This window comes from Megalobrama amblycephala, linkage group LG19 (assembly GCF_018812025.1).
Source record: "Megalobrama amblycephala isolate DHTTF-2021 linkage group LG19, ASM1881202v1, whole genome shotgun sequence".
Taxonomy (NCBI): Eukaryota; Metazoa; Chordata; class Actinopteri; order Cypriniformes; family Xenocyprididae; genus Megalobrama; species Megalobrama amblycephala.
In genome coordinates, this window is record NC_063062.1 from 360,171 (window position 1) to 383,018 (window position 22,848).

At 41.4% G+C, this 22,848-nt stretch overlaps 2 protein-coding genes across 7 annotated transcripts; one reads left to right on the top strand and one right to left on the bottom strand.

The window, feature by feature from the left end:
- Positions 1-138: 138 nt before the first annotated feature.
- On the top strand, positions 139-22,833 carry gabpb1 (GA binding protein transcription factor subunit beta 1). Of its 5 annotated transcripts, XM_048169512.1 has the most exons (9): positions 139-270; positions 1,812-1,935; positions 18,119-18,226; positions 18,299-18,466; positions 18,584-18,778; positions 20,047-20,194; positions 20,393-20,560; positions 20,648-20,802; positions 20,887-22,833. In XM_048169512.1, exons 3-9 carry the CDS (start codon positions 18,119-18,121, stop codon positions 21,034-21,036), a joined length of 1,092 nt encoding a protein of 363 aa, XP_048025469.1. In that variant the 5' UTR covers positions 139-270; positions 1,812-1,935; the 3' UTR covers positions 21,037-22,833. The 5 variants fall into 5 exon arrangements, with proteins under 5 accessions (XP_048025469.1, XP_048025468.1, XP_048025466.1 ...); XM_048169511.1 differs by lacking the exons at positions 139-270; positions 1,812-1,935 and adding an exon at positions 14,098-14,455; XM_048169509.1 differs by lacking the exons at positions 139-270; positions 1,812-1,935 and adding an exon at positions 14,099-14,397.
- On the bottom strand, positions 2,278-14,073 carry usp8 (ubiquitin specific peptidase 8). Of its 2 annotated transcripts, none has more exons than XM_048169502.1 (19): positions 13,686-14,073; positions 13,234-13,351; positions 11,428-11,572; positions 11,216-11,301; positions 11,000-11,129; positions 10,513-10,555; positions 10,273-10,429; positions 9,098-9,260; positions 8,882-9,023; positions 7,172-7,383; positions 6,634-7,101; positions 6,418-6,492; positions 6,037-6,332; positions 5,732-5,953; positions 5,441-5,651; positions 5,130-5,366; positions 3,515-3,657; positions 3,301-3,433; positions 2,278-3,226 (listed from the first exon to the last, which is right to left on the bottom strand). In XM_048169502.1, exons 2-19 carry the CDS (start codon positions 13,335-13,337, stop codon positions 3,068-3,070), a joined length of 3,126 nt encoding a protein of 1,041 aa, XP_048025459.1. In that variant the 5' UTR covers positions 13,338-13,351; positions 13,686-14,073; the 3' UTR covers positions 2,278-3,067. The 2 variants fall into 2 exon arrangements, with proteins under 2 accessions (XP_048025459.1, XP_048025458.1); XM_048169501.1 differs by having other exon boundaries at positions 10,513-10,558.
- Positions 22,834-22,848: the final 15 nt, after the last annotated feature.

The following is a 22,848-nucleotide window of genomic DNA, read 5'->3' on the forward strand; positions in this document are numbered from 1 at the left end:
TTTGTTGCGGTAGACACAGAACTCAACCGCATCACGACAGTTACTTTTAAAAAATAATGAATCCCTCTTTGAAAGTTATTGTATGAATATGCCGCTTCAGACATCCCGCGTTAACGTTGTATTGTTATTATTCGTTTTTAATTTGCGTTTGTGATGTAAAAGTAGCTTACCTCAGAGAAAATCCTGTCAGAATCGACGGAGAAAAAAACAGCGATTTTCCCCTCAAGGTTTCTAGAATCGTCTTCATCTCTTCGGACAAACATCAATCACGTGAGTGACAGTATGAAGTAGTTATATGTCATACTTTCGACTTTTCATCTCCATATATGACTTAGTATGTCATAATTTCGACATTTTATGTCGTAATTATGGTTTACAAAAGCATGATTAATTTCTTATTTGGCGGGAAAATACAAATTTTATCTTTTCGCTTCAAAATAAAAACTAGTTTAATTCTGAATTGGCACAGAATACCCCGAGCGGGTACAAAAAACAAAAAGTACCCGCTCGGGGTTTATTAGTGGGACAATTTTGAAATATAATATTTATTGTAATGAATGATGCTTTTATTCAATAATTCCATGAATTATACGTAGCCTAGGCTACATTTCATTTTCATTCAAACCTGTAGACTAATTGTGTAAAATCATCTCATTTAAATTCATTGTGTTGCTATCATGATGACATATCTTCAATTTAAAATAGTAATGCAATTAAATATGAATACATTTACCTTTCAGATTAATCTTTTACTCAGATTTTGTCATCGGTTGTTTACTCAACTAAACTTTTAAAACACAATTTTAAATGGAATACTTGATTAAATATTTTGACACATTAACGACACTTAAAAATATACATATATATATAAATATTAATAAGAATTAAATGAATTTATACATTAAGTAAAAGTTTAGCCAGGGAGGCTTCTTGCACCATTAGTGGCCTCTAATTAATTTGACTTTTTTTTTCTCTATGACAATTAGCCAATGTTTATTTACTTCCCTTAAAGGGTTAGTTCACCCAAAAATGAAAATAATGTCATTAATTACTCACCTTCATGTCGTTCCACACCCGTAAGACCTTCGTTCATCTACAGAACACAAATTAAGATATTTTTTATGAAATCCGATGGCTCAGTGAGGCCTGCATAGCCATCGAATCAGCGGTTCGGAGCGCCAAAGTCACGTGATTTCAGCAGTTTGGCGGTTTGACACGCGATCCGAATCATGATTCGACACAAAAGATTCATAACGCTCCAAAGCTTCCTGAATATAAGTTGTTATTTTGTTTTTTTGGCTTTATAATATTAATATTGAACCACTGTACTCACATGAACTGATTTAAATATGTTTTTAGTACATTAATGGATCTTGAGAGAGGAAATGTCATTGCTGGCTATGCAGGCCTCACTGAGCCATCGGATTTCATCAAAAATATCTTAATTTGTGTTCTTAAGATGAACGAAGGTCTTGCGGGTGTGGAACGACATGAGGGTGAGTAATTAATGACATTATTTTCATTTTTGGGTGAACTAACCCTTTAATTTGACTTTATTTTTCTCTGACAATTAGCCAATGTTTATTTACTTCCCTTAATACATTGTTCTGCTGCATCATCAGCCAGCATGTGCTAAACTTATATCTACATTTTTACAATTTAAAAAGGCAGACATTTTGTCCCTATTGTTGACAATATTCAAGACAGCTGAAAACCCGTCTCTTCTGTGAGCACTAAACTATTAAAACAACCTCTTCTGTTTGAAATGTGTTTGTAGCACTTCCATCGTTATTTTTATTTGTGTTCATCAGGAAGCAGGGCGACTCTCAGCAGATCACACATCTGTTCTGAAGGAGAGCTCAAGACACGCCTGATGATGTCATCACCTGCACATGATCTGTTCACCTCTGCTGACTACGGACAAATTCTCAACAGGTAAACACACACACATGAACACTGAGCATGTGATCTGATTCAGTGAACACTGAGTTAAGGCTGGGAAATATTCCACAGATCTTTTGATATATATATGATGGCGGATGAGTGCGAAAGTCATGTAACCCTAAAACTATGACTATAGACTGTTTATGGTTGCAAAGAAATGTAACATCTTGGCACATTAATATAGAATGCGGCTCGTCCAATCAGATTATACAGTAGAAAAACGGTTTTATAAATCCTGCTCAACACGACAGAAATCCCACAATCCCGCTGCACAGATACAGTCACATTACAAACACACACAGTCAGTGTCAGACAGAAGACTCAAAGCACACGTGTGTTTATGTGTTTATTGATGCATGTATAAGGTTTATAAGCTAATACATGGATTTAAAGAATGCGCTTAATATATAAGAAACCAGGTGAGAGACTGACTCAGTCCATCAGAAGCTCATGCCACAGTGAGAGAAGGTGTCGTTTCCATGTGACGCTCCATATAGAGCAGCTCGACCCAGAGCATTATTAGTACAGAGATGACGTTTATGATCATCTGACTTTAGTGTGTCACTGATTGGGTTTAATGAATGAGGGTTATTGCACTGGATCCCTAAACAGGGCCGAAGCGTAGGAAGATTTCCACTGCGGTTTAGTGTGAATATCGTGACAATGACCAGATGTGTTTGGGAGTGATTTAATGATAAATTGGAATATTCTCGTCGAGAATCTCAGTTTCTTTCGGATCTGGCAGCACCTGGACTGCAGTATTTGGTCACCATATAAATAAATTAAACACGTCTCCCTAAGCGGCAGGTGCACGTCTAATGAGCGGCTTGGATTATAGTGCGCGTATACTGACGTCTAATCTCACACAGGTCCGTCTAAACGACATCAAGTCCAGCCGTGAGTTTGGAGGCCGACGCTCCGAATGCGAGTCTGCGTTCGGATTCCTGCTACAGTCCTACAGGATTATTACTGTACGGCCCGCTGAAAGAGAGAGAGAGAGAGAGAGAGAAAGAGAGACGCGTTCCATCAGCAGAAGTGTCAATCAGAGTCAGCTCCGCCCACAGTTGCATTTCAAACGTGCGTCAATCACCCGGTCACCATGGTGACGAGCTGTCGCTTTCCCTCATAGGGAGGAGTAAAAGAAGATGTAGGCCGCGGCCGAGCGGACGGAGGAGGCGGAGATTTCGGACACCTCGTGATCGTCGAACTTGAACCAGCGCTGCTTGAGCGGATTCTTGCAGTAGGCAGTGTAATGTCCGCCGTCCATCCCGCCGTAATGATTCTACAGAGGAGAAGAGACGTTACGGAGCGCCTGAAACACCTTCACGTGTCGGTGTCGTGCGGTCGTGTACTCACAGACACAGCGTACAGGTTGTACTTCTTCAGGTTGGGTTTGGGTCCAATGACGTACTGCGACAGGTCCAGATTATCCAGCGGGAAATCCACCAACGTCTGCAGCTTCTCCCGCCACCGGCCGTCGTATTTGAACCTTATTATTAAAAAAGACATGTTTTTAAGCCTGTTTTGACATTTTAAAGCCCTGAACTGAAACACTCAAGACTTCACTCACCGTTTCAAGTGCACAAGTAAAATCGGCGGAACTTTCCAGATTTGCATTTTCTTGATGGCGTCTCGGTGCGTCTTACAGTGGCGGCAGTAGAAGCGGTTACTGTCGGTCAAACGCTCCTCTTTAGAGAACAGCTTCAGACAGTCCTGCACAAACACACGAACAGCAGCAGCGTGAGCAGGTTTATTAGGCTGCAGTCACTTTAAGAGTTTATGCATGGATCCAATGTACGCTTACGCAAATATTTACGTTCCAAAACTGACTGTGTTTACCTGAATACTCACCAAGATGGGCATTTTGACATAATATTGTGCTTATTAGACCGTTTAAGCACAATAAGACAAGCAAATAACTCATTTTGATTCTCGCCAGCTGTCTGAGAGGCGGCTTTATGTGCGCGACACTTATAAATCAGTGGTGCGCTTGCTTTTGGTGTGAGCGTGAAACCTGCGGGAATTAGTAAAATTATACGCGATACAAGCACTGTTCAACCGGAGCGAATGAGACGAGTGAGTGACAGGAGTCACAGTCGGAGAGGAGAGAGAGCGAGAACGGACAGCTGGTATCGGTGTATCGATACTGCCTCAGAACCGCTGCAGATATTTCAGTATCGATACTAATTTTCATGATTCGTTTCGATATTGATTATTTTGGATGTGTTATTTCAGTTTCAGCACATGGCAAATTTCCTAGAGGAAAAAATCTCTCAACTAATGCTGTAAACTACACATGAGAGTCAGCTGGTACTACTGTAATAATACTGAAGGTCAAATTAACTTATTTATATTCAAACACTTAAATTACACTCAATGATGTTTTTATTATAAATAAAGTTTAGAATTGCATATATTTATATTACATATAATTATATATATTACATCATATTTCTACTCCAGTTCATTTTTTTAATAAAAATAAACATTTAAATCACGGCTGTCACAACTGATTTATTCAAACATGCATTAAATATTGAAGAACATTAAAAATTATAATGAATATGTAATGGTGCATAGCTATATTTATCTTTCTAGAGTTCACTTTTCTAGCTGACTAATGAGTTTATGGTCACTGAATATGTTTTTCTGAGGTAAATGTGACGTTACGTGACATTGAAGCTGTTTTATTGAGGTTGAAGCACTGATTGAGCGATTACACGAGACATGATACGGATTTCAGTAAGTTGTACTGTATATTTTAACATACCTTCAGATGTTCATGTTTATTTCGCTGTAACTGGTATTAAAGCAGAGGAGAGGATGATCACATGCTTCTCTTTAACTGAGGCGCTAAAGCGATCTGTCACGCCACATTAAACAGCGCCAAAACGGTATTTATTTTTTGAATCTCATAATAAGATGGACGTCATTTGAAATCTGAGACTTTGCTTCATATCAAAAGTAACAAAGCACAAAGATTATTGCGATTTATTGGATGGGAGGAGCTACATATTCTGCTCATTCATCAACTGAAAACAGACTAGACTAATCGATTCTTGGGATTTAAGAATCAATATCGGTTAAAAATCGATTAAAATCGAGAAATCGATATTTTTTACCCAGCCCTAATCGATACATATCGAAATATTCGATATAACGTGTGTCATCGGTGTGTGTTTGACCTGTAGAGAGCACTTGCTGCTGGCCGTCATCTCCAGCGTCAGGTACATGAAGGTCTCGAAGGTGCGGGACTTGTGCTGGCAGCTCATGCACTGAACCGTGGACTTAAACTGGCCCTGAAACAGAGCCACGATGATGGACTCGTTCAGCAGCTTGTGTTTGGACCAGGCCAGCTCTGCAGCGCTCACGTCATCCAGATGATCGATGTCCTCTTCCTTATAACCCCTGCGTTTATCCGCCTGACGGAACGAGAGAATGACGGCCTTTATTGTGATTCTGTTCAACTAAATGACACTCGTGAAGATGTTCGTACCTTATTCAGATCCTCGTGCAGTCCGTCCATGAGGAACAGCAGCAGTTCCTGCGAATCCTGATGCTCGTAGCTGGAGAAGCGGTTGTTGATTTTACAGATGGTTCCTTTGAAATCCTGAGGGCTGATCATCTTGTACTGTCCCGACCACAGCGCCTTCATGATCACGCTGAACTCCTCGGCCACCTCGCCCTTGTGACCCAGAATATTCGCCCTGCAAACACACACAGAGTCACTTTCCTCTGGATTCACACTGAATGTGATGATTTAATGCAGATCAGAGTGACGTAATACCGGTTAATGTCGTCCTGATAGTAATTCCTGTTGAAATAGTCTGCCATGGCAACCGTGTTACACAGGCACTGGAGGATGGAGTTCATGTAGCAGGTGTTGCCGAGGTTACGGAGGCCCGTTAGTAACGGCCCCAGACCCCCAAACACCGGGTTCAGGTTCCGGATTTTCGCTGCAGACGGCCGCGCGATCTCCACCGTCTTATATGAGGCGGCGGTCAGAGGCCTGAGACACAAACACACATTTAGCATGTGTTTAAATGCAGTTTAGTGTGTGTGTGTGTGTGTACAAGTGTTTTCCCGCCGTACTTGTTCTCTCGGTTCACGGTCGGGATGGCTGCAGGTTTCCGGCTGGTCTCGGCGCTCAGCTCCTGGCTGATGTCTGGAGACGAGTACGAGCGCTTCAGCTTGGACTGCTCTCGCTCCCGCTCCTTCTCCCTCTCCCGCTCGCGCTCCTTCTCTCTCTCCGTCTCCGCGGGTTGCGCCGGCTTGGCTTTGGCGGCGCTGGGCTGGATCTGAGGCGTGTTGACCTCCGGAGGGTACAGGTGCACGCGGTTGGTGGGCGAGTGGTAATATCTGTAGGTGCCCGTCACGGTGTCCAGAAACTGCACAGATGAGCAGATCAGCATTAGAAACGCCAGCGGACGACAACAACACGACACAATCGACCGCTGCTCAACTTCCTCTTACCTTCATCCAGCCGTCCGGCAGCCCAGGTACGGTTCGGCCCATCTCCTCACTGTGTGCTCTCGTCAGTGTGTCCCTCTGAAACACACACACACGTTCCTCATGAGGAAAACAGCTTATAAATCATACCAAGTGATGTTTTTTAAAAATGTAAAAATGCAGAAAGTTCATCATGTCTATGGAGAGTCTCCATAAAATACAAAAGTGTGTGTGACTCACAGCATTCATCGGTGCAGGCGAGTCCAGCGACATGCTCTTCATGGCAGCGTCCAGCGGGACGTCCTTCTGCCCTTTTCTGCCCTTCTCGTCTCGGCCCTTTTCTCCCAGATCCTCTTCTTCTGCCCTCTGTCGCTCCAGCTTCTTTCTCTCCTGCTTCTCCTCCTCCTCCTTCTGTTCTCGCTGGCGTCTCTCGGCCGCCTCTCTCTCTTCCCTCTCTTTCTTCTCCTCCAGCGCTCGCTTGCGTTGCTCCTGCTCTTTCCGGGCCTTCTCCATCAGACTGACGGTCTCGGCGTGGATCTCCCGCCGCTCCTCCTCGCTCAGAGCTCTGGACGGGTCCGTGAGGGGTTTGGTGGAGCGGTCGGGCACCACCAGGCCGTTGAGCGCCGCGGGGCTGTCGTTTACCGCGGGCTCGTCGCTGACCTTCACGCTCGATGCCGGTCTCACCGCTGGTTTTTTTGTGCGGTCCACCTGAGGAAGGGTTGAGATGTTGAGTGAGTGTTTGTGTGAATCTGAGCGTTCGGGTGCGGGTGAAACTCACCTGTGGAGTGTGTCTGGGCGAGGCAACGGGCGGCACGGCGATGTCGGCGCTGGCGGGCTGTGTGAGCGCCGCGTGTGTGTTTGCGAGGGGATCCGCAGGCGCTTCCGCAGGCGCTTCCTGGCTCGATGTTGTGCCGTTGAGCTGCGCAGCCGGAGGCTCTTCACACACGATCACCGGTTTGGGCTCCTCCAGCGACGGGTACGTGAAGTTCACTGAAATCACAGCAAACTCTACTGACTGAGGGTCAGTTCACAGCAGGAACGAGAACTATAGCCGCTTCAGATGATCAGTGCTGATCGCGCCGCAGTCAAAATCGAGAGGCATTTTTAACCCTTATAGGGTCTTTTAGACCCCAAACGACATTTGCTAAAATTAAAAAAAAAAAAGTTCTCTTTGTCCAAATGACATGAAACTTTCTACAGTTGTTCACACTTTCTAGATCTACAAATAAAAACAAATTGGAGGAATATCTTGTTTTTATGTTAGTGTAGAAATAAAAGTCTCACTCTTAGGGTTCTCCAGAGACACCAGGCAACAAAATGTAATTTTGTAACAAAATAATTGTTTTTAAAAACAAAAACAAAAAAACAAAACAACGTAATTTTACTCTGTTTATTAATGTTTTTACTTCATATTTGAGCAGTTTATGGAGGATGTATCATATAATTTAAATTAATATAAATAAATAAATATTTTGTTGTAGGTTTTTATACAAAAACAGCTTATTATGAAAAATTCACTTTATAAAAGACCCACATTTCTGACTTTCATTCATGGGGATAACATGGATAATTTGACATGGTTTAGTGTGAGATTTTTGTCCATCTTTTGTAAAATGCAGTTTTAAAAGTAAAAAATGATCACTTTATCCAGCAGATGCTGCAGAGCTCCACTATTTGCTGTTTGACTGACTGAAAGACATCTTTTCACAAGTATTTTTCATATCTAAATATTATAAAAATCACAATTATGACAATAAAAATTACTTTTTGTCAAAGTTTAGCATGTTTTTTGTACTGAGAAAAAAAAATAAGTTTTTCAAAAATGTTGATTTTGAGAATGAATTTTGTCCATTTTCTAAGTGGTGTCTCACCATAATGTAACAATATTGAAAAACTGATTTTTTTTGTATTACAAAAAATGCTAAACTTTGACAAAAAGTAGCTTTTATTGTCATGATTGTGATTTCATAATATTTAGATATGAATCCAGCTGAAAATACTTGTGAAAAGATGTCTTTCAGTCAGTCAAACAGCAAATAGTGGAGCTCTGCTGCCATCTACTGGATAAAGTGATCATTTTTTACTTTTAAAACTGCATTTTCCAAAAGATGGACAAAAATCTCACACTAAACCATGTCAAATTATCCATGTTATCCCCATGAATGAAAGTTAGAAAAGTGGGTCTTTATAAAGTGAATTTTACATAAAAAGCTGTTTTTGTATAAAAACCTATTTTAATTTTTTTTTAATTTATTTATATAAATTTTAAAAATGTGATAAATCCTCCAAAAACTGCATAAATGTGGAGTAAAAACATTAATAAACAGTAAAATTAAAAAAAATATATATATATATTTTGTTACAAAATTACATTTAGTTGCCTGGGTCTGTGGAGACCCTGAGTGTACTTCCCAAACGAAGACCGCACAAGGGTTAACAGCCGTGATGCATGTCATTTTTGTCATGTGATGTGAAGTGTGATACTCACGCTGTGGCAGTGCGCTGGACTCCTGCTGTCTCGGTGGCTTGACTTTAGCGTTGCTGGTGTACATTGGGTAAAAGAGCAGCCAGTTGTCATATCCTCCCTCCAGCACCAGCGGCTCACTGCGCAGGATCGTGCTGCTGTCCCACTGCACAGGACCGACATCGTCACACGTCAGATACGACACACAGCGAGCTGAAGCTACGGCGTGAGCTACAGTACCTTATAGAGAGCATCCTTCAGACTCTGTAAAGTGGTGCCCAGTTTGAGATCGGAGACGCAGCTGAACCAGTCCAACAGAACCACGTAATCCACGAACCCTCGGCGCTTCCAGTCATCCAGAGACGCGGCAGGAAGCTTCAGCTCGATCTGATTCACCGTCACCCTGACGATCAGCAGCACATTTGAATATTAATGTGATATAGATGCAAAAATTTATGAAAATCAAAGTTGACGGTTCTTGTTCTTTATAGAATATTGCAGTTTATTCTAAATGATTATTAGTTATTGTTTTAAATTCATGTTTCTCGTGATCTTGAATCAGAATATCTTCCTCTTGCAGCATCTCTTCTCTTCTCAGATGACGAGGGCGGGGCAACCTGTCACTCACATGAGATCCACCAATAGCAAACCACAACCATCCAATCAATTCCCCACAGACAAAATCAAGCCCCGCCCTACATTTGTTCTTGTTTGAGAAGCGTTTCACTCGATATACGACACAATAGAGAAGAAAAGAGACTTCAGTTTCATGACGACTTTAAAGTGCATATTTAGTTTAATCGTCAAATAACCCAACGACAGCAATTTATTTATTATATTTTAAATTGCAAAGTAATAAATAGATTTTTTCGTTCATATTGTGACGAACATGAGAGTGAAACAGATTAAAGAAAAGGGAAAAAAAAAATGTAGAGTGGAACTGGTTCTATTCGTCAGTTGTTGATTGGATGTTGACATGTGGGCGTGGCACTCAGAGAAGGCGGAGCTTGGAGTGGATTGTAAGAAAAGGGCGGGGTTTAACAGGACCTAATGACATTTTGATTAAAAGGTCAAAAACTTGCATGAATATTTATTTCATGCCGACTTTATGGAAGATGTCAAATGCTATTATTATTATAGATCGTTAAATAAGGGCTCGTTCACACAGAACACACTTTTCCTTTGAAAAACGTGAGACGCGGGCAGTGGAAAGGGAAAAAAAAAAACGCAAGGTCTCCAGACACGTTTTTTAAAAGTTGAACTGATTTTAACTGGAGTGCTGCAAAAGACACAAGCGCACGTTTTGCCTGTCTGTCCAGCGCGTTTACACTGAAAAACAATGGAAAAGTAGAGCACTGAAGTGGAAAAACGCTGTTCTGTGTGAGATGGGATCAGTGTCCGTGCGGGAGAGTCACCCCGGGCTGACGGCCTCCTCGGGAACGCTGATACACGTCTGAGACGGGACGCACATCTGCGACTCCTCGAAGTCCTGCCTGCGCCGGGCGTCCATCACCAGAACGCTGATGCTGGGGTCCTTCATCAGGTGGAACAAAGCCTCCGCGCTGATGCTTCCTGAGGGGAGAGAAACAACCGTCACAAACACAACAACAACAGAGAGGAAGAGGAAGAGGAAGATCCAGCGGGACGCACGGTACCTTTATCACTTCCAGTCCTACTGCTGTTAGGTTCCTCTTTAACCTGCTGTAAAACACATAAAGACAAATGAATTATTAACAAATCACTTCAAGACGTGCAGGATGATGTCTGTAAACTTTGAACATTGAGCCGAGAGTAAACTATGACACTATCAATGACACGGACTGTGATGATTTGAGGAAAATAAAGTTAAATATAAAGATAATAAAACTATTATATCGCTCATATTGTCCTCTTGTAGCTACAGCAGCTCAAACTCGTCATTTATACCATGAAGGTCAATAATCACAACATGCACAATAATGTTGAACAGCTGCTTTATGGATTATGAGATACAGATTCTTCCCTAAATGAATAAATTTAACTAGCAGGTTTGTTTGTGTAACCTCAACTCATGCTTCCTTTAGTTTCACCACATGTTCAGTCAGCAGAAAGTTTCCAGAAGAGTGTGTGTTTAACAAAAAACTCTCAGCAACTTTACAGCACCTTCTTCTCCTTCTTCTCCGATGCTCCTCTGGGTGAAGCGCGTCCATCTTTTTCCGTTCGCTCTTGTCGACTCTTTTCCTCCTTTCTCTCTTTCTCTTCCAGCTGTTTCCGCACTTCCATTTCCTCATATCTGAGAGGGAGACGGCAGCAGAACAAAGCGTATGTGAGACCGAGACTGAACAAGTGTGTGTGTGTGTGTGTGTTAGAAACACTGACCTGAGCTTCAGGCTCTCTGACAGTTTCTCCGCCTCCTCAATGGCCTTTTTAAAGCTGGTTGGTCCGAGCATAGACAGGAAGAACTCCTGGAAGCGATCAAGCGAGAGCAGTATTGAGCAGAGAGAGCGTATAATACACACACACATCACAATGATCTTATCCTAAGCACCATTAAAACCTCTCAAACTCCCACAATGCACTAGCGGCTCTACCTGCTGCTGCTTGAAGTCTGGTCTCTTCTTGATGAGGTCATAGACAGTCAGATACTTCATGTACAAGACGTAGGCTTTCTCCTCGTCTCGGTCCAGACGACACTCCTCCGCCGCCTTGAAGATCTTGCAGGCACTCTGAACATAGCTGAAACACACACACACACACACACACACACACACACACACACACACTTTAATTAAGACTTTTTATCTCACAATTGACCCTTCACCGGGAGTTTGATTGACAAGCGATCTAACCAGTCATAACGCCAAATCCGCCATTTTGTCAGACAGAGCAGTCAGTAGTTAGAAGATTAACCTCGGTGGACTTGAACTTGAGAAATGGTGTGTACTGACGTCTTTCAACGTTTTAAACAACATTCCTTCTGATGTTCATTCATGTTTATTTGATGCTATAAATGAACTAGCAGGAAGAGATGATCCGTTCACGAGCCGCTTGAGCTGAGGAGCTACAGCGATCTGTCACGACACATTAAAGAGCCACAAAATGCTTTTATTGTTCGAATTTCTTAAAAAAATTACACAGTTTGAAAGATGGGACTTTGTTTAATATCATAAGTAACCTGCGCTGTCTTGTCTGTCGACGTGTTGTCAGTGTCCTCTTTGCTCTGCGATGTATTTTTCACTGTGTGTGGCGTGACAGCAAACTAAAGGGGGTAACTAAAGGGGGGGGGCGGGTCTTTGCGAAGGGTCAATTCTATCTCTAGACTTTTTTCCTTAGAAATTGTGAGATATAAAGTTGCGATTGCAAGAAAAAAGTCAGAATTGTAAGAGAAAAAGGTGCAATTACCTTTTTAATTTATTATTCCGTGGCGGAACGAGCTTCCATAGAGACCCAGTTAAAGGTACAGAAAGCTAGGGCTGCGCGAAAAATAACATTAAACTTGAACGCGATTATCGCTTAAACACGATTCTCAGTGCGATTATGAAATCGCAAAGGCTGCGATTTTTTTTTTAATGCGCGGCTTGTCAATGAACTACGGCTCCAAATGCTGATCCATCTGAAAGCACTGCGAGTTTGAGTCGCTTATAATGTGCATTTGAAAAAGCAACACGCGTCAAACTTCTTTCCAGACATGAGAAGCGTTTATTAACATATTGTCCAACAAAAGACAACATTTAATAACATGTTTTTACTCCAAACTCATAACGACAGTTGAGCGTCCTTCTGTGGGATGATGAGGCTTCTTACACAGAATAAGGCAGTCGTTTGTTTATCAGTCATGTTTAATTAATCAAAGCGTTTCAATCTTCTGTTTATTCAGCTACAGCGATATGATGCGTGTTATCTTCTGCTGCAGGGCATATTTTGAGTTTCTGCGCAAGAGCGCCCTCTGGCTCTCAGATGGAGAAGCATTTACTACTGATGACAGAGCCGTACAGCTCTGACAAGTTGCGCATGAAATAATCGCAGCCTTTGCCATATCGCGTACGATTTTATCACGATAAATCATGCAGCCCTACAGTAAGCAATTTCTGAGAAACGCTGTTAAAAGTGGATCAGACCGAGCACCAAAACACACTTGTAGCCAATCAGCAGTAAGGGGCGTGTCCACTCATGATGGGGGAGGTGCCTGCATTGCATAGCGTGTTTGTGAATTTGGGGGCGGAGCTATCAAGACAGCTATCATAACAGTGCTGCTGATCGGTAAAGCTAGTAAAGAACCGTTAACCGATTAAACTAATAAGTATGAAAATCATTAACAATATCGACCAACTGATTTATGTCTGTTCTTACAGTGTGACTATATCATGGATATAACTTAATTACGCGTTCACACTTACTTTCTGGTGCTGGTTCTGTCCGGTTTGACTTCTGCTTTCTTGTTCAGATCCCTCAGAGATGAGGACAGATACAGATCCTTCACTCCGCTCGACACCGACGGCATTTCAGCTCATATTCCTTCAAAAACACAATCATGACACAATAATCCCAACCATGACTAGACAATTTAATCTGACCGACCGATTGATTAAACATTAATAATAACTGAACAATCAGGCGCATGTCAAAATAATCAGACTCAAAACATAATAATAAGAGCAATGACAGAATAATCAGAAACATTACAGAAATAACAAGAAAAATGACAGGATAATTAGACTAACAATCCAATAACAAAACAATCCGATCAATGTCGGAATAATCAGACTCGACTCAGATCCTGATCAGATTCATAACAGTAAATCAATAACTGGGTGTTTATTTGTGATCCGCAGTGAAGATCTGATCTCACCCCAAACACACAGCTGGAGTAAATCCTTCAGGAAACACACTGGAATCAGCGTCAGACCGCAGATCGGATCGGGAAAGTGAAGTTTATCAGACTAATGACAGTAAACACTGAAACTGCTCGATCAAACGCGGAAGTCGACGGATTCAAAGAGCGGAAGCTTTATTTAAACACGCACTGAGTACAAACACAACTTTGACGCGTGATACACACACACACACACGATGTGAATCACCTCAGTGTTTTAAACTCATTATACACTGATTTGTCAGCTTCATTTCGACACTCTCGTGTTTTGTTAGTGAACTGAAGTGTGATTTATATCGCACAGTCTCATAATCTGAAGAGATTATACTGTAAATAAAGGAAAATATCTCTTGCGCACTTCAGTCAGCTGATTCTCCGCAGTGCGCATGCGCGCCGCCTTCATTCTTTTACAGCCGTTTTGTTTTTAAAATAATAAAATCACGATCAAATATACAATACAAAAAATATATATAAATTTAATATAAAAAATAGAGATCCAGAGGCGTCTCTGCAGCAGGAGCGGATATCGTGTTCATATTTTATTTCATGTATTCTGTTTGTTCTTTTATACTGGAGTCTGTCGGCGCGCTCGTGCACCGCGCTCGCGCCCGCTGCTGTATTATTGTCATCTCGGTTTGTTTTCAGGCCGGTTTCGGGCGGATTCGGTTCTGCAGGTTCTGATCGGACGGTAAGAAGCACAAAATTCGGCGTGATCGCGTCCGCCGGATGTGGAAGTTGATGAGTTTGTGGGTATTAATATTTCCTCTTCCCCCGGAACACCAGCGATTTCCTGTTTATTTCTCTAACGGGCCGCACGCGACGCGCCGCTTCATTTTTACCGATAATAATAATAATAATAATGATTATGTTTTTCTGCTTCACATTTAAAGATTTTAATGAAGATATAAAGAAGTTTCTGCTCAAATCACAACATGTTCTTCTGTTGATCAACACTGCTGAGATTTGAGCTTATTCATAATTATAGTTTTGTGAAATTAGGTGTTTTCTTTAATTTAGCTGGAGCTGAAACATGATATCGTTTTTACAATAATTGTTTGTATAGTCATTTAACTGTGGCATTAACAGCGATTAACTGATTAAAAACTAGTAAAACTGGTTAGATCACTGAAATTATAAAACAGACTGATATAAAACGATCTACGAAAATAGATCAAAAACATTTAGAAACTAAAAATGCGATTGAATATCCTAATCAGTGATACTACAGTAAAACATGGTAAACTGTCAGACTTTATTGCCATAACAGCTGATCTGAAATCATTTTAGTGTTAATGTTAATAGAAACAAGGAATATTAACTGTACATTAGAGACATAAAATACTTCATAGTATATGAACTTGAGTTAAAATGTCAACAATTTTACTCAAAAATGTTAAGTGATTAACTAAAAATACTTCAGTGAAAGTAAAAAAAAAAACTCCACATTTAATTGTACTGATGTTTTTAAAAAGTATAAAAAAGCTGACACTTTTTAAAGGGTAAGTTCACTCAAAAATGAAAATAATGTCATTAATTACTCTCCCTCATGTCGTTCCACACCCGTAAGACCTTCGTTCATCTTAAGAACACAAATTAAGATATTTTTGATGAAATCCGATGGCTCAGTGAGGCCTGCATAGCCAGCAATGACATTTCCTCTCTCAAGATCCATTAATGTACTAAAAACATATTTAAATCAGGTCATGTGAGTACAGTGGTTCAATATTAATATTATAAAGTGATGAGAATATTTTTGGTGCGCCAAAAAAACAAAATAACGACTTATTTAGTGATGGCCGATTTCAAAACACTGCTTCAGGAAGCTTCGGAGCGTTATGAATCTTTTGTGTCGAATCATGATTCGGATCACCAAAGTCACGTGATTTCAGCAGTTTGGCGGTTTGACACGCGATCCGAATCATGATTCGACACAAAAGATTCATAATGCTCCGAAGCTTCCTGAAGCAGTGTTTTGAAATCGGCCATCACTAAATAAGTCGTTATTTTGTTTTTTTGGCGCAACAAAAATATTCTGGTGGCTTTATAATATTAATATTGAACCACTGTACTCACATGAACTGATTTAAATATGTTTTTAGTACATTAATGGATCTTGAGAGAGGAAATGTCATTGCTGGCTATGCAGGCCTCACTGAGCCATCGGATTTCATCAAAAATATCTTAATTTGTGTTCTGAAGATGAACGAAGGTCTTACGGGTGTGGAACGACATGAGGGAGAGGAATAAATGACAGAATTTTCATTTTTGAGTGAACTAATGCTTTAATTTTACTTTTGAAAACAAGACAGAAAAGTTTTTCTGATTTTAGTAAAAACGTTGCATCAAAAATACACTCATTTTGTTCTGATTATGTGAGACTCTCAGATGCGCAGATGATGAACTGAAAGCTGAATGTTCAGCAGATGATCGTTCAGTGTTTAGATGTGAATATAGTGATTTTAGACTAATGATCACGCTCGACTCACTGATGGTTATTATAAAACACATTTCTGTAGCTCAATAGTAGAGCTTGATGTTTGCAACACCAGGATCATGGGTTCGATTCCCAGGTAAAGCATGAACTGATACTAACACTAATAATGTATCGTGTGTGAGTTGCTTTGGATAAAATCAACATTTAAATGTGGATTGTGTGTCTGAAAGGACCGGTTCACCCAGAAATACTCATTTAATGACTTTCTTTCAGTTAGTTAGGGTTAGTTCAGCCAGTAATTAAAATACTGTCATTAATTACTCACCGTCATGTCGTTCCACACCCGTAAGACCTTCGTTCATCTTCAGAACACAAATTAAGATATTTTTGATGAAATCCGAGAGGAATATGACTCGTCCATATACTAATCAACACTTTCAAGGTCCAGAAAGGAACTAAAGACATCGTTAAAACAGTCATGTGACTGCAGTGGTTCAACCTTAATGTTATGAAGAGACGAGAATACTTTTTGTGCGCAAAAACAAAACAAAAATAACGACTTTATTCAACAATCTCTTCTCTTCTGTCATTATCTTACGCAGGTGACGCAGGAACACAATGAAGCTTCTGTGTTTACGTCCGAATGCCGGCTCAGTATTGGCCAAAGCTGATCATGTGATCAGCACGATGCATGCGTGTGATCAGCTGACGCAGGAGCCGGCCAATAACGAGTCGGCGTTCTGACGATGAACCTGGAAGCGCTGGACGTAAACTATGAATGAGAATGACACAGAAGAGAAGATATTGTTGAATAAAGTGGTTATTTTTGTTTTGTTTTTGCGCACAAAAAGTATTCTCGTCTCTTCATAACAATAAGGTTGATCCACTGCAGTCACATGACTGTTTTAACGATGTCTTTAGTTCCTTTCTGGACCTAGAAAGTGTTGATTAGTATATGGAGGAGTCATAAACCTCTCGGATTTCATCAAAAATATCTTAATTTGTGTTCTGAAGATGAACGAAGGTCTTACGGGTGTGGAACAGCATGAACTGCTCTTGTGTTTACAATGAAAGTCAATGGAGTCCATAATTTTAAAGGGTTAGTGAATAAGAACTCCGTTCATAAAGCCTCGTGTGGCTTTGTTAGACTAGGATAGAGTTCACGACTGTGGGATTTGGTCCCAATCCACTCGTTCTCAGGAAAAGCCTGAACCCCTCAGAGCTTCTGGGATCCACTGAAGGAAGTCAAGCAGGTTTGAAATGACGACAATGATGGGAAAAATGAACTGCTCTTCTATAGAAAATGCTGCATTTTCAGTATTTACTCTAAAATAAATTGAATTTGCTGTTTAAATACATAAAAAAGGTAAACGTGTGTGCGATTGGTTTAGTAGTCACATCAGGATAAAAAAAATACCCTTTTTATTTTTATGTCATTGAGGAAATATTTAACTTATGATGACATGTGGAATAAATAGTTTAATTTTTCCTTGTAAATGTAATTGAGCAAAAGTACAAGTATTCAGTTTTAAATGGACTAAAAAATAATATTTAACCCGTCAATTTGACCCAAATTTAGTTTTTTCCAGAAAATTCTAGTTAATGTTCTCACATTGGACTAAAATGTGCAGACTTTCACACACAGTGTAACAACTTCCCAAAATAATTCTGGGTCAAAAATGACCCGCCTACAAAAAAATAGCTTATAAATCTCTTGTTATGCTGTCAAATATTGGATTCAATCTTTTTATCAACTTGTTTTCTTTCAAGCAGCACAGATTTTAGGTTTGTCTTTGGATCTGATTGATCTGAGCTCACGCTCCTCAGTTTAGGGTAAATGTTTTTCCTTCAAAATCTGAGGAATAAACAATAAAGTGTGACTGAGACGCATTACTGAAGCATGAGGATCTGCTGATGGACACGTGTGTGTGTGTGATGTGTGTGTGTGTGTGTGTGTGTGTGTGTGATGCTGCAGATGTCTCTGGTGGATTTGGGAAAGAAGCTCCTGGAAGCTGCTCGTGCCGGTCAAGATGACGAGGTCCGGATACTGATGGCGAATGGAGCTCCGTTCACCACGGACTGGGTGAGTGTGTGTGTCTGAAGCCTCTCTGGTGTTCCTGTGGGTCAGTGTGTTCAAGCGTGTGTGTGTCAGTAGCTGGGCACGTCTCCGCTGCACCTGTCGGCTCAGTTCGGACATTACTCCACCACCGAGGTCCTGCTGCGCGCCGGAGTGAGCCGTGACGCCCGCACCAAAGTGGACCGGACGCCGCTGCACATGGCCGCGTCAGAGGGTCACGCGCGCATCGTGGAGCTGCTGCTGAAGGTGAGCTCCGTCTTTGATGTTGGTCTCGGTGCGTTTGCCTGTAATTTGCCGCTTTAAGTGTGGCCTTTCATCATCCGCTGGAGCAACAATGACTTCATTCATGTGCGTTTGCTGCAGCACGGCGCCGACGTGAACGCCAAGGACATGCTGAAGATGAGCGCGCTGCACTGGGCCGTGGAGCACAGCCACCGAGACGTGGTGGAGCTGCTGCTGCGCTTCGGCGCCGACGTTCACGCGCAGAGCAAATTCTGCAAAAACGCGCTGGACATCGCGCTGGACAACGGCAGCCACGAGCTGGCCGAAATCCTGCAGGTACAAGAACATTCATTCCAGTCGCTCACAAGCACTCTTCCTCTGATTCCTGATCGACTGTCCGACTCTGAGATACATGTTCACTGCCGTCAAGAGTTGGGAATAATTCAGATTTTTATATGATTTTGAAAGAGTTTCTTCTGCTCTCCAAAGCTGCGTTTATTTGATCAAAAATACAATAAAAACAGTGAAATATTATTCCAGTGTAAATCTGAATATATAGTAAAGTGTAATTTATTCCTGTGATCAAAGCTGAATTTTCAGCATCATTACTCCAGTCTTCAGTGTCACATGATCCTTCAGAAATCATTCTAATGTGATGATTTGATGCTCAAAAAACATTTATGATTATTATCAATGTTGAAAACAGTTAATATTTTTCATAAATTTGATTTTTCAGGATTCTTTGATGAACAGAAAGTTCAAAAGAACAGCATTTATTTGAAATAGAATCTTTTGTAACATTATAAATGTCTTTAAATGTCACTTTTGATCAATTTAATGTCCTCGATGAATAAAAGTATTAATTTATTTTTTATTTTTTAGAAAGAAATCTTACCGACCCCAAATTTTTGAACAGTAATTTCCACAAAAATCGAAATCAAATCATCATATCAGAATGATTTGTGAAGGATCATGTGACACTGAAGACTGGAGTAATGATGCTGAAAATTCAGCTTTGATCACAGGAATAAATTACACTTTACTATATATTCACATAGAAAACAGCTGATTTACACTGGAATAATATTTCACTGTTTTACTGTATTTTTGATCAAATAAACGCAGCTTTGGAGAGCAGAAGAAACTCTTTTAAAAACGGATTAAAACAGATATGATAATAATTTTAATAAATAAACTACTGTAGTAACTATGGATCAACTCTGAATATCTGACACAGCTTTGTCCATATTTCCACAACACACTGACACATAAAGTTTGTAACAGCGCCACTTACAGGTCAAAGGTTATGAGTGTGTCAGTAATGATCATTGACTCTAAAGTAACAGAAGTAGCAGGATGTGGGAAGGTAGGAGATCACACACATGTATTCTGGGATTGTCCAAAACTGTTTACACTAGGGAAAGAGGATTCCATCCAAAACCAGAGATTTGTTCCACATGTTCTCCAAAAACCACCACTATTAACTGGATGAAACCACAGTGGAGAGAAAAACTCCTATTAAATGGAGCACATGACTGTCCAACTCCTATTGAAACTGGATTCATTTTTAAGAGAATCTGTCGTGATGTGTTGTTGTGTGTCAGGTGGCGATGCAGAACCAGATCAACACAAACCCCGAGAGTCCCGACACGCTGACCATCCACACGGCCGCGCCGCAGTTCATCATCGGGCCGGGAGGAGTGGTGAACCTCGCCGGACTCGTCTCGCCGGGAAACGGCAGCAAATCCGCAGGTGACCGACCGGATCTCTAATGAAAGAGGCCTTTGTGCAGACGCACACTTGACGTGATGCATGACATGCCCTCCGCAGGAGGAAATTGCGGTTATTTGCACAAACAGAGCATCATCAAAGCACCCGTGATTAGACGTGAAATGGGCCTGATGCTCGTTCCTCAGATGTTGAGTTTGATCAGATCTCTCTCTCTCTCAGACGAGCTCATCACTGCAGACACGGTGGACGGGGCCATCCAGCAGGTTGTGAGCTCTGGAGGTCAACAGGTCATCACCATAGTAACAGACGGCATTCAGCTGGGCAACCTGCAGACGGGCACAGGCATCAGCCAGCCCATAATAGTCACCATGCCTGACGGGCAGCAGGGTGAGTGACCGCAGCAGGTCCGGTTCACACTAGAGCCGGGGTGACGAGAGTGATGTCATGAGTGTGTGTGTGTGTGTGTGTGTGCAGTGCTGACGGTGTCGGACACAGAGGTCGCAGAGGAAACGGTGATCAGCGACGAGCCGTCCGTCAAACGGCAGCGCGTGAAGGAAGAAGACGACGATCAGATGATAGAAACACAAGACATACAGATCCAGCAAACACTCTCGCTGGACGACTTTCAGGTACAATCCCACAATCCCTCTCACGCCAGCATGTGACACACAACATGCTGAAATCAAATGTGTAAAACGACACGTGTGTCGCAGGAGAAAGTGGCTCTTCTGAAGCAGCTGGAGGAGGCCAATCGTGAGGCGCAGAAGTACAGACAGCAGTTCCTGAAGAAGGAGCAGGAGGCCGAAGCGTACCGACAGAAGCTGGAGGCCATCACACGGCAGAGCGCCAAGAAAGCCGCGTGAAACTCGCACTGGACACACTGTCATGTGCTTCTGTGACTGGATCATGTCGTTCATTAGGGGTCGAGGCTGAAGCTGCTGAATCCATTAGTGTTCTTCTTCTTCCTCCTCTCTTGAGTCTGTGGCAGCTCATAGAACCTCTTTGGGAAAATTATGAAATTTGGCACACGGATAGAGGACAGTCTCATCATTAATCACAGCAATTTTGGAGTCTCCAGCTCGATCCCTCTAGCGCCACCAACTGTCCCAAGTTACACTCATGTTTATGTTATTAACTCTTAAACTGTAAGGAGTAGAAACAAAATTCGTGGCTCAAGATGATTCTTTCACGTCATTTTCGTCACGAAAATTTAGAAAGTTTATACTTTTTTCGAACTCGTCCTAGACGGTTCGTCCGATTTTCACCAAAATTGGCTCATCTTCAGTCCATGCTGGCAAAAAGCGATTAAAAATAGATGCAGTGCCGAGACGTGGTCGTCATCACAAGCATAAACTGAGGGAACTTGCAGTGTTTTGCTCAGCGCCACCTACTGGTCAGGAGAAATTAAAAATGGCTGTTTTTGGTTATAACTTCAGAACGGTTTGCCCAACAATCATAAAGTCTCTTTTAATCCAGTGCAGCATATCGAGTCGAACGATACCCAGCTTTCGCATGACAACTAATTTGTTTTTGAATTTGGTCGTAAAATGATGTAATTTATGCATGCATTAGCATATCGTTACGAAACTCAGTGTGTCATCAGGACCATGCCCTGAAGATAGCGCCACCTAGTGTTCAAAAAATTATAATAGAATTTCAAAAAATGCTAATAGCTATTGATTAATTTTGCCTATTTTAATGAAACTGATATTTGAGTCATGCCGAGAACAATGAGACCAAATATGCCATATTCTGTCAAAACTGCTGTCCAACATTTTGAATTTCTTTGAAAACTCCTCCTAGAGCATTGGTCCGACTTTCATCAAAATTGGCTCAGATCATCTATAAATGATTCCAGCAAAAACATAATAAAAGCTTTATTATTGACTAAACCGTCGAATAACGCCTCGGTGAAACTGTTAGCGTGATGCCGAGCTGATGTAACTGCAACGCTTTGGCATATTGACATCAGACTTTATGTGTGTTATTGTGTCCTCACACTGACCACACCACATCAGTGTGCTCACAGCGCCACCTATTGGTCAAAAGTGATAAGCATTTTGAAAGTTATCGTATTTGTGATTTTTCAGTCCCTCATTGTCGCAGTTGGTCTGATGTTCCCAGCCATGCTTGCGTGACTCGTCGTTCCTTTTTGTGCTTGACCCCTTGATTCCCGCCCGCAGCTATATTTCACTTAGTTTCAGATCTCGTCAAAAGCTTAAAGTGTCTGTGGTGCTCCTGCGGCTGACGCGGGTTCGATTCTGACCCATATCCCTCCACTGGCCTTTGAATAAACAGGCAAAAGCCCCTCAAAACCGCGAACGAGGAACGTTTAATGCGTCATAATGTGAAGATGTTTCATCTGCAGGTGTCGTCTGATCCAGTGTTTCATCATCAGACTCCGTAAGAATCACCATCATGAATCAAACGCTCTTCTCTCCTGTTTATAGTTTCCTCCCGTCTGTAATTTGTGATGCATTTTTAAGTATTTGTCATAAAGATTCTTATTTTTAAAAGACAGAATGATGGTTTTGTTTCTTTGAGGAGGATCTGAGCGTCTCTCCAGCACAGTAGATTATAACACACCTAAAACTGACTTTTGTTATGTAAAAATGTTGAATAAATGCACAATAAAAGGTTTCACCGTTTGGACCAGCTGACCGACAGTATTCCAG